Source organism: Nannospalax galili, unplaced genomic scaffold (assembly GCF_000622305.1).
Source record: "Nannospalax galili isolate Female #2095 unplaced genomic scaffold, S.galili_v1.0 scaffold1736, whole genome shotgun sequence".
NCBI classification, from domain to species: Eukaryota; Metazoa; Chordata; class Mammalia; order Rodentia; family Spalacidae; genus Nannospalax; species Nannospalax galili.
This window is the reverse complement of record NW_008338645.1, coordinates 651,806-665,105: the sequence shown is the minus strand read 5'-3', so window position 1 is coordinate 665,105 and position 13,300 is coordinate 651,806. Positions and strand designations below refer to the sequence as shown.

Below are 13,300 nucleotides of genomic sequence, written 5' to 3'. Positions count from 1 at the left end.
GATAGGGTCTCCCTGAAGCCCCAGCTGGCCTGGAACTTGCTATGTAGACCAGGCTGAGGTTGGTCTCAGAGACATCTGCCTATCTCTGCCTCCGGAGTGCTGGGGTTAAAGGCGTGTGTCATCATGCTCAGTCACTAACAATTGTTTTTAAAGATAGGGTTTTGCTGTGTAGCCCAGGCTGGACTTGAGTCCTGATCCTCCTGTCTCCACCTCCTGAGTACTGTGATGACAGGCCTGGCTTGTATCTTCATTTTTATGAAAACCCTCGACCCCTGTAAAATCCAAAACAAGTACTGTCTTATTTCAAAGGGAAGAATTTGGCACACCTAAGCAAAACCAAAGTCCAGCAAAGTAGCTCAAGCCTGGACATCTGGGATTCACTCACGATCTTCTGGGCTCCAAAAGGTTCTGGCAGCTCCACCTCTCTGACCCTGCCATCCGCATCACATATAGCTTGTCTCGAAGACCCAGGCTGGCTCCATTCCACACCTGCCTCTGCCCTTGGTCACCCCACAGTCCTGGCATCTCCAAAAAGTTGGGGGTCGTCACTGAAACTGAAACTACACCTTCACCAATGGCCTCTTCTTGCCTCTGGGGTGCAAAGCCTCAGTTTCTCTCCATGACCCCTTCAATCCTGGGGTCTTCGCTGCAACTGAAGCTGCACTTTCACCTATGGCCTTTCTTGGCCTCCCAGAGTGCCAAGCCTCAGCTGCTCTGTGACCCCTTCACGCTTTCAACACCAGAACCATGCAGGAGACTCTTACACATTACCAAGTCCTGCTTCCAGCTAGAGATGGAGGCTTGGGTCCCCTGTTGACCACAGCTTCTGTGTAAGGACTCTGAAGAAATACTTCCCAGAATATTTCACCATGCTAATGCTGGTCTCTTGTTACAGCTGAGTTTTCAGCCCCAGCTAACCAGCATCAATTGTCCCAGTAAAGCAAAGGTTTTACTTCAAGTTCTGGTCTCTTCTTAATCCCAGCTGATTCTTCGGCCCCAGCCGACCAGAACCTACAGATTCTCAATTCAAAATATCATACAAACAGCCCTGATAGTCTCTGCTTCCCTTTGAAGCTTCACAAGCCAGAACTCCATTGTTCACAACTCTTTCAGCATAACTGTTCCAAGCTCCACAGCAACAAACTCTGAGCACTCAATGGGTTTTTCAGCCTAAAGTTTCGAATGCTTCCACAATCCTCCTAATAACACCAATGTCAGGTCTGTCACAGCAATACCCCACTCTTGGTACCAATTTCTGTCCTAGTTTGTTTCTCCATTGCTGTGACAAAACACTCTGACTGTTACCAACATGGGAAGGAAATGGTTTATTTGGCTTACATCTCCTGGGTCACAGTTCATCAGGGAGCCCAAGGTAGGAACTCAGGGCAGGAACCTGGAGGTAGGAGCTGAAACACAGGCCATGGAGGAATGCTGCTTACTGGCTTGCTCCCCTGGCCCCTGCTCAGCCTGCTTTCTTGTGGAACACAGGCCCACCTGCCCAGGGGTGACACCACCCACAGTGGGCTGGGCCCTTGTACATCACACAACAATCAAGAAGGTGCCCCATGGACATGGCCACAGGCCAGTCCTATGGAGGTAATTCCCCAGTTTGAGGCTCCCTAAACCCAGGTGTGTCAAGTTGACACTAAAGCTATCCAGCACAACCCTCAACAGTTGCCTGGATTTGAGGGTATGGAAGCGCAGGATGCAGAGGACCTGCTGCACTGTGTATGAGAAGGTGAGGCTCCTGGTGGGGCCAGGCTGAGAAGCTGCTTGGTTCTAGATATTCAGTTCATGATCTAGTGAACAGGAGGGAAAAACTCGAAAATAAAGAAGGGTGGATGCTGTTCAGGGTTAGTGCAGGTGAGCGTGCAGTAGCCTCTGCAAAGAGAGAGGAGAAAGAGAAGGGAGTGGGGAGGAGGGGAGGGAGGGGCAGAAGAGAGGAGAGGAGGGGAAGGGAGAGAAAGGAGGGGAGGAGGAGAAAGCGGGAGGAGAGAGGAGAGGAGGAAAGGGGAGGGAAAGGAATAAAGAAGGAGAGAGGGAGGAGGCCATGGCTGACCTGTGGGGGACACACTGAGGATAGCCAGGCTGGTCCAGGCTGGTCTGGGGAGGTGGTGGGGAGTGCAGGACTCAGAACCAAGCTAGGCATATCAGGCCTGCAGCATCTTCAGTCAGGTGGCATCCCCCCAGCACCACCGCCAGCTTTCCCCTCTTGTATGTTTCTGTGGTTACCACTCAGAGTTCTCCCTTCCCTGCAACACTGAGGTTGACTCAATGAGATTTTATTGTGTGGGAAACCGACAGGAAATTGAGGGCAATGTGAAACCATAGCCCAAATCCTCCTCCTACTGCACCCCAAACTGTAAGGAATCCTTTTCATGTAATATGGGTGCTGGGGATTGACCTCAGGTCATCAGGCTCGGAGGCAAACACCTTTACCAATTGAGCCATCTTGATAGTTCTTCCTACCGTCCCCTGACCCCACATTCTAATGTATTTAGATGATTCAGGGACCCAGATGGTATAACACAGCACACTGAAAATGAGCAATTTTAGTATTTATGTATTATCTTGGGGTGGGGGATCTTTTTGACACAGAGTCTCCGTGTAACCCCAGCTGACCTGGAATTCTCTATGTAGACCAGGCTGGCCTCAGTCAAACAAAGCTCCACCAGCCTCTGCCTCGCAAGTGTATGCTACCACACCCAGCTGAAAATGGGTGATTTTAGAAGTGATGAAGTCAGGGATGGTTGTAAAGGTGAGGACAGGCCCATACTCACCTTGATCACCTTGATCAATGCATCTCTCGGTTCTCACCGGAGAAATTTCTTATTTAGCAGATGTTAGTTAACACACAAGTTCACAACTGGCCAATGTACAGAGAACAAGAGACTGCAGAGTGCTTGTCCCTGAATAGGACTCCTGTGTCAACCTCTGCCTCCCAAGACTCAGAGATCATTACGGAAGAGGGGGAGGAAAGATCATAAGAGCTAGAGGAGGTGGATGACCACAAGGGAATGGAGTTTTCCAGACAGCTGGTCAGTTATTCATATGAAGTCACAGCAATAGTGACAGCATGCACAAGTCCCATGCAAACTCAAGCCAGACAAATTCCAGCACAGATGTGGGGAAGTGAGTAAGAAACCACAACCTACCCCAAGGAACCTTTTGCAACTGATGGCTTCTGGGAGGCAGAGAGTTTTCTTTAAGGGTGTGGCTCTTGGTAGGTTGACCAGGCTCTCTAGTGGATGGACAGATACCAAAGGGATCTGGGACACAAACTAGACTCTATAGGCCTTTGAGATACCTATAGGCCTTAATATATATTATATATATATGTCATATATATAGCAAAGTATATATATATATACAGAACTTTACTGGGAGGTTAGGAAAGGGAGTATGGATATGAGAGGGTATCTAAATATGATCAAAATATATTTTTTGAAATTCACAGAAATTGAATAAAAAACTTTCAGAAAGGTAAACACAAACACAGCGTGGAAGGGGCCCTGGGGGAGAGTGATGGAAGTTTAAAGAAAGCCTCATCTCCATCATTTTTGGGGGGATCTTTTTGAGACAAGGTCTCCTTGTAGCCCCAGCTGGCCTCGATCTCACAGAGATCCACCTGCCTTTGCCTCTTGAGTGCTGGGATTAAAGGGCCATCACCAAAAGCCTCATCTCCATCTTTAAACCTAAAGAAACAAAGGAATGGCCCTGAACTCCTGGTCCTCCTGTCTCCACCTCCCCAGTTCTCTGATGACAGGTGTGCACTGCCACGCCTGGTTTATTCAGTGCTGGGGATGGAACCTAAGACTTTGTGCATGCAAGGAGAACACTCTGCCAACTAAGCCACATCCCAGCCCCTCATGGGTGGATTTTAGGCCCAAGCTCTCCCACTGAACCTATGTCCCCAACCCCCTTTTTACTTTTATTATTTTTAAAAATTTATTTTAATTTTATGCGTATGAGTGTCTTGCTTGCATGTATGTGTTGGGGACCCCTGCTGTTTTGGGTTGTAGTCTCTCCATGTCTGGATAGCCGCAAGCCGGCTCGGCGCAAATGGAGAGACTCCTCTTCTCAGCGGGGCACCTTCTGCTCTCCTTCCTGACTCACCTTTTGAAGTGCCGGTCACAGATACATGTCCTCCGGCATGAAACTGCCAGGTTTTCCTGTGTGATAATCAGGCACTGTCTGACAGCCTGACAGAAGCCCACCACCACATGTAAATGGGGCATCCTACAAAGCACCTATCAACTAAGGCTTTTGCTACTGCCTCCACACTATAAATATCCTGGTTTCCCCCTTATAAATTGGAGCTGAATCACTAAGACTGAGCTGTATCCTGTGTCTTACTGCCTACGATTCAGTCTCCGCGGAGGGGGCTGTCCCTTTGTAAACAACCACTAGCGAAGATCTTGCTTTCGCCGTTCTTGCACGTCCCCTCGTGATCTGGTGGCCGACAGATCGCGTGCATAGAGGGAGCCCGGCAGCTTGGAACAGAACCCACCGGGGCAGCTGACAGCGGCTGGCAGAGCCACCAGCTTCCGGTAGCCTCGGAGAGCCAGGGACCTGCACAGCAGGGACCCGTCTCAGCAACATGGTGCGCCAAACCCGCGCACCCCAGTGGCGCGCGAGAGACCAGTGCCACGCCAGCAGCTGGCGCTCCGAGATCCCCACTCGCCCACATATATGTAAGGGTACCACATGTGTGCAATGCCTGCAGAGGCCAGAAGGCATCCGTTCCCCTGGAACTGTAGTTACAGATGATTGTTAGCTACCATATGGGTTCTTGGAATTGAACTGGGTCCTCTGCAAGAGCAGTCCAATGCCCTTAACCACTGAGTCAGCTCTCCAGCTCTTGATTTTTAAGATAGGTTCTATTTAAGGTGCTCCGGCGGCCTTGTCTCAGTCTGTAGCCCAGGTTGGTCTTGTACTGTGAATCTTCCTGCCTCAGTCTCCAATTCACCACCTTTTAATACGTCCACACTGGGGCCCATGCCTGCAGCCCAGGAACCTTTGTTAAGCAAGCTGTATCTGAGCCTTGCTGGATGAGAGCAGTACAGTGCCGCCCAGTGTTCTCTATTCAGGTTCTGGTTCCCCTCTACCTCAAGAAAAGCCCTGAACACCAGCATAGAGTGAGCATACCACAGGCTGAAGAATCCAGTCTGTGCTCACTTCCTGTCCACCCACTTTTCCACTCCTCCCTGCTCTCCTATAACTGAATCTGATAGGCTGCAAGGTGCACAAACTGACTAATAAAAAGCTTTCCTGGCTGAGTGTGGTGGCACATGCTTTTAATCCCAGCACTTGGGAGGCAGAAGCAAGTGGATCCCTGAGAGGCCAGCCTAGTCTACATAGTAAGACCCTGTCTCAAAACAGACAAGACAGGCAGGCAGACAAGAAAGCTTTTCTAGGGTTGCAGAGGCAGCTCAGCTGATAAAACACTTGCTGCACAAATGTAAGGACAGGACTTCAAATCCTCAGTACTCCATTAAAAGCTGGGTGGATGTGGCGGCAATCTTCCTGTAATCCTGGTGCTTGGGAGAGGGACACAGGTGACTCCTGGAACAAACTGACCAGCCAGAATAGCTAAATGGGCAAACTCTGGGTTCAAGTAAGAGACCCTGTCTCCATATTCTTTTTATTTTATTTATTAATTTTATTTTATGTGTATGTGTGTATTGCCTGTATAAAGATAAGTGTACCTGGGTCGTGCAATGCCCGCAGAGAACAGAAGAAACTGTTGGATCCCCTGGAACTAGAGTTACAGACAGTTGTTAGCTGCCATGTGGGTGCTGGGATTGGAACCTGGGTCTTCTGCAAGAACAGTCAGTGTTCTTAACTGCTGAGCCATCTCTCCAGCCCCGCCCCCATATTCAAGGTGGAGGGCAGCTGAGGAAGTCTTCCAAAGTCAAAGTCAACCTGGGCTTCCGTGTGCATGTCCACACACTTGCATGGATAGACACTTGTGAACACACATAGATACATGCACACACCACACACACACACACACACAGAGGCAAAAAAGTTCTGGGCTGGAGAGCTGACTCAGTGGTTGAACACTGGCTGCTGTTGTAGAGGTCCCAGGTTCAGTTCCCAACACCCACATGGCAGCTAACATCTGTCTGTAACGCCAATTCCCAGGGATCCGATGACCTTTTCTGGCCTCTGTAGGCATTGTACTCACATATGCACATACACACACAGAGACACATAAAAGCAGTAAGTTTTCCAGTGGGGCTTCATGAATTGAGTCTATATGGTCCACTGATTCAGGGGTACACTGAAGGGATACACTGGTTGTTCAGGTGTGGAGTCTGCTTCTGCCTCATTCATCTTGGCCACACACATCTTGGGAGACAGCTGCAGGCCAGGCATCGAAGGCCCAGGCCAAGGAGGCGAGGCCAGTGGAAGACGAGCATGTGGGCAGTTCTATGTACAGGCTCCCGGAGGGGTCCAGGGTCTTGAGTGCTACCAGAGGGTGGTATCGGGAGTTGGTCTGTTTTCGAAGGGGAGGTCTGCTGGAACTGATGACCTTGGCAATGACCTGTGGGAGGGAGCCCCAAGCTCTTGGACCTGCACAGGTCCCCAGTGTCCCTTGGTACCTGAGCTGTAGGGCCTTGTGCACCCACCTGGGCCACGTCCCAGGGGCTCTGTACTACAGAGTGGAAGAGCTCCCTGGAGGCTGGGAGGTACAGGTCCTGGAGGTAGCCCAGGGTATCAGGGTCAGTGCCTGGAAACTCGGAGGAGGCAGCCTGAGCCAGGAGCTTGTCCTTGAAGTCAGTGACCACTGGGCCTGGCTCCACCAGGGAGATGCTGGGGAGAAGACCAGGGTTTGGGTGTGGGACCCCAACAATGCCTCACTCACTGTCTCTGGTCATCATCATCATCATCATCATCATCATCATCATCATCATGTTTACTTTTTATTTTATGTGTTGCCTTCATGTAAGTGCACTCATATGTGCAATGCCTGTGCAGGCCAGAAGGGGGCATCAAAATTCCTGGAACTGGGGAGGATTATTTACAGAAGTCTGGGCCCCTCACGCCACTGAATGAATGTCCCTCCTTCCCCAGCAACTGTTAATGGTCAATCAATCATCAGGGAGGGGCAGGGCCTCATGAGTCCCTCCCCTCTAGCAACTGTCAACTGCCTATCAGTACTCAGGGAGGGGTAGGGCCTCATGAGCCCCTCACCCAGAAACTGTTTACTACCTAGCAATCCTTAGGTAGTGGCATGGCCCTGTGGAGCCCCTCTCGGCTAGCAACCATCAACTACTTGTAAATCTTCATAAAGGGACTGGGCTTTGTGAAACTCCTCCTCCCAGCATCTATTAACTGCCAATCAGACTTCAGGGAGGGGTGGGGCCTCATGAACCTCTCCCCTCTAGCAACTGCTGTCTTCAGAGAGGAGTGGGAACTCACGAACCCTTCCCTCTAGCAACTGCCTTCTCTCCTCTCCATTTTCCTTTGTGACTCCCGAATCAGCATTTCCCTGTCCCGGCTACCCAGGTACCCGTCTCACAAGATATTGAATTGGCGCAGTTGGATGGAGAGACTCTCAAAGAATCCTTCCAGGGCAAACTTGGAGGCTGCATAGACGTCGTTGAACATGACACCTGGAAGGATGGTAAGGAGGCAGACTCAGGGGGGTGCCAGTCATGGACTTTGTGGGTCTCAGGGCGATGGGGGGGTCTTTGGAACATGAAGAGAAGGTCTTGGGAATTCAGATGAGGGCCAAGCATCCACAGTGTTGTGGGATGTGTAATGGACACGTGTGGAATCAGGATTGTTGTGGGTGCTATGTGCCACCACGTCCCAGCTGCCCTTGCTCTCAGGAAACAACTCCCTTCTGTTCATCTATATCCCTGGTCCATTTGTGTATGGCATCCTCAGAGTCGACCATGACAGGAGAGGAAGGGAGTCTAAAAGGGTTCAAGGAGGAAGAAGCAACATGGATGGCAAGTAGGTGGCCTCTAGAGTAGGCCTGTGCAGACATCACCAACTGATGGGCATTGTCTTTTCTGCTGAGTCTGAGTCTTAAATCTCTACATCCCTAGGCCTGGTGTGGAGCTATTTGGCAAGAAGGCGTCTAGGATTAGTTATGATAGTTGTTTTGGATTTCCAAGGGACAATGGAAGCTATGCCCAGAAGTGGAGTTAATTCTAGGATGTGGATTACCACTGATGGCATGGCTACTTCCACTGCCTATTATTATACCAGGGGAGACACAGTTGATCAATCCCAGAACTTGTCCCTTCTGAGCTTCAGAATCCTTCTCAACACAAGTTCATTTGGTCTATGAGCTAAAACCCACTTGCCATCCTTCCAACCCTGGATAGAGGGGAGGGAGTAGATTCCTTAGGGGTGGGTCCCTAGACTCACCCTGGAGTCCCATAACACTGCTGAGCACCACAATGTGTCCCTGTCGCCTCCTCTTCATGCCTGGAAGCACAGCTTGGACCAGACGGATGGCCCTGAAAAAGTTGGTGTCAAACACATTCTGCATGGTAGCTAGGCTCAGCCCTTCCAGGGGCCCCACCAGGCCTATTCCTGCGTTTTTCACTAAGGGGGCACACAGAGTGTTACTTGAAGTTAACCCAATGACCAAGGCTCCCTCCCTCCAAATCAAGGGTATCTTTCTGAACTGTTTATCAATTTGGTGGTCTTTTTTTTTTTGTTTTTGGTTTTTTTTGTACAGGATTTTGGGCTCTAAATGTTGGAAGAGCTACCAGAAACAGAATCTCTGTCATGGATGAACAATTCCAGTCTATCCTCAAATTGCGCCAAGATGGTGACACCCACCCTCTTTAGCAGGCTCCGTGGGGACTTGAGTGGCTGCTTCATCATCCTCCTGTCTCTGAGTGACTCACTGGAGTACTTTTCCCAACCACATATGGTTTTCTCCTTATGTGAGAATGACTCTCCCATGCAATCCATCCCATCCCTAGATCTGGCATCTTTAATAGATTGTTCTTGCCTTTTGGCCAACTGGTCTACCTCTTTCTCTGGCCACCTGAGCTACCCTTCTACCCAGGGCTAGAAGTTGTTACTTTACTGAGGGTATTTACTGAGGGGCAAGGTGAGTGACTCCCCAGACTGTCAAGTCTCACCCAGCACGTCCACTTGTCCTCCCTGGATGTGGCTGAGACATTGGGCCACTGACTCATCACTGCATACGTCTAGCTGTGCCACAATCAGGGTCTTCCCCAGAGCATCCCCAGCAGCTGCCTCCAAAGGCTCCTTCTTCCCCAGGTCCCTCATGGTGGCCACCACTGAGGGTAAAGAGCAGAGCTGGGACAGAGACTGGGCTCCTTTGCCCTGTGTGCTTGTATGGTGTGTGTGCATGCACATGTATGTTTACATGTGTGTGCACATGTGTGTGCTCATATGTGAGGAGGCAGGAGGATAATCTTGGGTATCATTCCGCAGGAGATTTTATTTTTATTTTATATGTGGGAGTGTTTTGCCTGCATATATGTAAGTACCACATGTATGCAATGCCCATGGAAGCTAGAAGAGGGTGTTGGATCCCCTGGAACTGGAGTTACTCATGGTTGTTAGCCACCATGTGGGTGCTGGGAACCAAAGCTGGGTCCTCTGCAAGAGCAGCCAGTGCTCTTAACTGCTGAACCATCTCTCTAGTCCCCATTTCTGATTTTTTGAGACAGAGCCTCCCTATATACACCTGGAATTTGTTATGTAGATCAAACTGGCTTGGAACTTAGAGATCCTCCTGCCTCAGTCTCCTGAATGCTGGGATTACAGATGCAAAGCACCATGCCAAGCTGTTTCTACAGTCTTATGCAGATTGAAGTAAATTGTCACAGATGGAGACCCACATGTTCATACACTTAAATTTAGCACCCGTTCAGCAAATGTACACTTGTGCACACATGTTCACATAAACCCACATCCAGTCACCAAACATTTGTTTTTTTGAGACAAAGCGTCATGCAGCCCAGACTGGCTTTGATCTCCTGCCTCCACTTTCCAAGCATTGAGATGACCGGCATATGCTACCACACTCAGTTTATGCAGTGCTGGGCTTGGAATCGGGCTTCATGCACACCAGGTAAGTGTCCTACCCACTGAGCCCCAGCCCTCTGTCTGTCAGTTTCATTTTTTTTTCCCAAGACAGGGTCTCTTTGTAGCCCCCGCTGGTCTGGCACTCACCCAGGCTGGCCTTGATCTCACAGAGATCTACCTGCCTTTGCCTCCTGAGTACTGGGATTAAAGGTGTGCGCCACCACACCTGGTTCTGTTTCCTCATTTCTAAAACCAAGCAAAAGACAGTGAGTGACAGGCCCCCTGGGTGATGGTGGGATGAAATGACAGATACATTTAGAATGGTCTTAGGCAGTAGCAAATGCTACCTTTAGCTGGGCAGGGTGGCACAGGCCTGTCACCCCAGCACTCAGGAGGCTGAGTCAGGAGGATTATGAGTTTGAGGCCAGCCTGGGCTATGTACTGAGATCCCCTTTCAAAAACAAAAAAGGCTAGGGATTTAGACCAGTGGTAGAGAACTTGCCTAGCAAGTAAAAGGCCTGAGTTTCATCCCTAGCAGAGAGAGAGAGAGAGAGAGAGAGAGAGAGAGAGAGAGAGAGAGAGAGCCATTCAACACCAACAAAAATCCCCAACCCCCAGTATTTTTTATTTTGTTTTTAGAGACAGTCTCACTATTTAGCCCTGGCTGGCCTAGAACTCTCTATGAGGCTCTCTGTCTCACCTGTTTATGTTCCCTGAGTACTGTGATTAAGTAGTGGTAGTATCATTACTTTTTTTTTTTTTACATTTATTTACTTAGTTTGTGTGTGCACATATATGGAGGTCAAAGAACAACTTTCTGGAGTTGGTTCTCTCATTCCACAAAGTGGGTCCCAGGATCAAACTCAGGCTTGGTGGCAAGGTCCCTTACCCACTGAGCTCTTTCACCGAATCCTGTAACAGTGTTTCCTACCCAGTGGCAGCCTGCAGGGACACAGCTCTACTCACACTGGCATTCATTCTTTCACACTCAAAACTCTTGCCACTTCTAACCCAGAAGGCTGGAGACTCAGCCCTGCCAACTGGGGTGGCGCCCTCACCCCAGCATCTTGCTCTTAGGTAACAGCCCTCTGCCAGCTTCCCCTCCTGCCAGCACTAGGTCAGAGGTGCCCATGGGTGGCTTGCACGAAGCAGCAATGAACTTCAGAGACGCAGTAAATAATGCCCCAGTTAAGCCCCCAAGGTCGGGTCACCCTAAGAGGCTTATCTGGTAGCTGTGATCTGGGGAGTGGGGGGGGGCAGTGACTATCTGTTCCCATGGGTGCTGGGGCAAGTTGCTCAGAGAGGCCTTCTGGACAGCGCTTCTAAAAATACCATTCCCTCCCACTTTGCTCTATTATCCTAACACTTATTACAACTCTCTCCTCCCTCCCTCCCTCCCTCCTCTCTCCCTCTTCTCTCTCCCTCCCTCTTCCTCTCCTTTCCTCTCCTACCTGCTCTTTTATCCCCCTCCCCTCCCCATTGATTTTCTTTGGGTCTTTTTACATAGCCCAGGCTGATCTTGAACTTTAGTTTTCCTCTGTCTGCTCTGGACTTCTGGGATGATAACCTGCAGCGCCATACCCAGCCTCCAGTTTGTTTTCATTGGTTTATTGTCTCTTTTTCCTCCCCTCTCCCACTACTCCAGGACGCAGGGCTGAGGTTTTCCTTGTTCCTTTGCTTATTTTGAGACAAGATCTCCCTAGGAGGACCCTAGGAGTTTCATTGACCTGGAACTCTTGCCTCAGCCTCCAGAGTATTAAGACTACAGGTGACTCCACCACACCCCTGACACGGAGTTGACTGTTTTTTTCTATTTTTGAGACAGGGTCTCACGTAGCCAGGCTGACCTTAAATTTGCTATTAGCCAAGGGTGACCTTGAACTCAGTCCTCCTGCCTCCACCTACTGAATGCTAGGATGACAGGCATGTGCCACCACACCTGGTTTGTGTGGTGCTGTGGATGAAAGTCAGGGCTTTGTGCATGCTAGGGAAGAGCACTATCCACTGAATTATCCTCAATCTGAGGAGCACAGACACAAACACAGACATAGACACACACACACACACAAATGTATATTTGTCTCTTGTTCATAATTTTTTGCTGTATGATATCCAATATTCAAGAGATACATATATGAGGGACTGGAGAGCTGGCTCAGTGGTCAAGAGCACTGGCTGCTCTTGCAGAGGACCTGGGTTTGGTTCCCAGCACCCACATGGTAACAAATTGCTGTATGTATGTCATGCACATACATGCACTCAGGCACACACACATACACATAAACTAAAAAATACATCTGAGATGAGGGGCCAGCCCATGGGGGCAGCTATGGGAAGGCTGTCTGTACAGTCTGTATCAGCCTATACCTGGGAGGGTGGGACAGCGGGGACAGCACAGAACTAAGCCATCTCTTACCGGAGTATTGCTGCCTGGGGTCCTGAGATCCCGGATGAACAGCCTGAGATGAGCACTATCTGAGGCTGGGAGGCCATGTCCACCTTCTTCCTGATCCATGACGTCACCTGTGCAGCGCCTGCCCCACCCTCACCCGCCCAGCTTCAGCCCATCTCTCCTGCAGGCTCCAGCCACCTGGTCCCCTGCAGAGCTCAGGGGCCCTGGAGGGCTCGGCTGTGGAATCTGGTATATCTTCTGCACCTCTGAGCCTCCATCTACCCAATAGCTCTTCTTGGGTACAGGCCTGGGAGTGAAAGACCTGTGATTCTGCTGCTGGCTTGGGAGGCTGAGGCAGGAGGATGAATTTAAAGAGTCTAGACAAATTTATGTATTATATTTATTTCAAAGAGGGTCTTGAACCTGAGACCTTCAGTCCTCAAGTGCTGGGGTTGAAGGCCTGTACCACTATTCCCTGGTTTATAACAGATTTTCTGAGACAGGGTCTCTCTGTAGACCCAGCTGGCCTGGAACTCCTTATGTAGACCAGGCTGGCCTTGATCTCACAGAGATCCACTTCCTCTGCCTCCTGAGTGCTGGGGTTTAAGGCATGTGCTGATATACCTGGCCTCCCTAGTCTAATTCATCAACTGACATTTTGTGGATGCTGGGGATAGAGCCCATGGTTTTGTGCATGCTGAGCAAGGACTGTACCTCAAAGCCACATACATCTCCAGTCTGATCAAACTGACTTCTGATGCTTCAGTGAAGATGTCCAGGACCATTACTGTTCTTTTTCTCTCTCTGTCCAACCAGAGATTCCACACCTAGAGTAGAGGTAGTAAGAGAAGAAATAACTCACACACTCCTAAAACT

At 49.9% G+C, this 13,300-nt stretch overlaps 1 protein-coding gene across 1 annotated transcript; it reads right to left on the bottom strand.

Annotated features, from left to right (window-relative positions):
- Positions 1-6,335: 6,335 nt before the first annotated feature.
- On the bottom strand, positions 6,336-12,525 carry Rdh8 (retinol dehydrogenase 8). The gene is given in 8 exon segments (XM_008833209.3): positions 6,336-6,439; positions 6,442-6,550; positions 6,636-6,819; positions 7,529-7,622; positions 8,389-8,568; positions 9,117-9,278; positions 12,449-12,474; positions 12,476-12,525. Coding segments are annotated over 8 exon segments (909 nt in total).
- Positions 12,526-13,300: the final 775 nt, after the last annotated feature.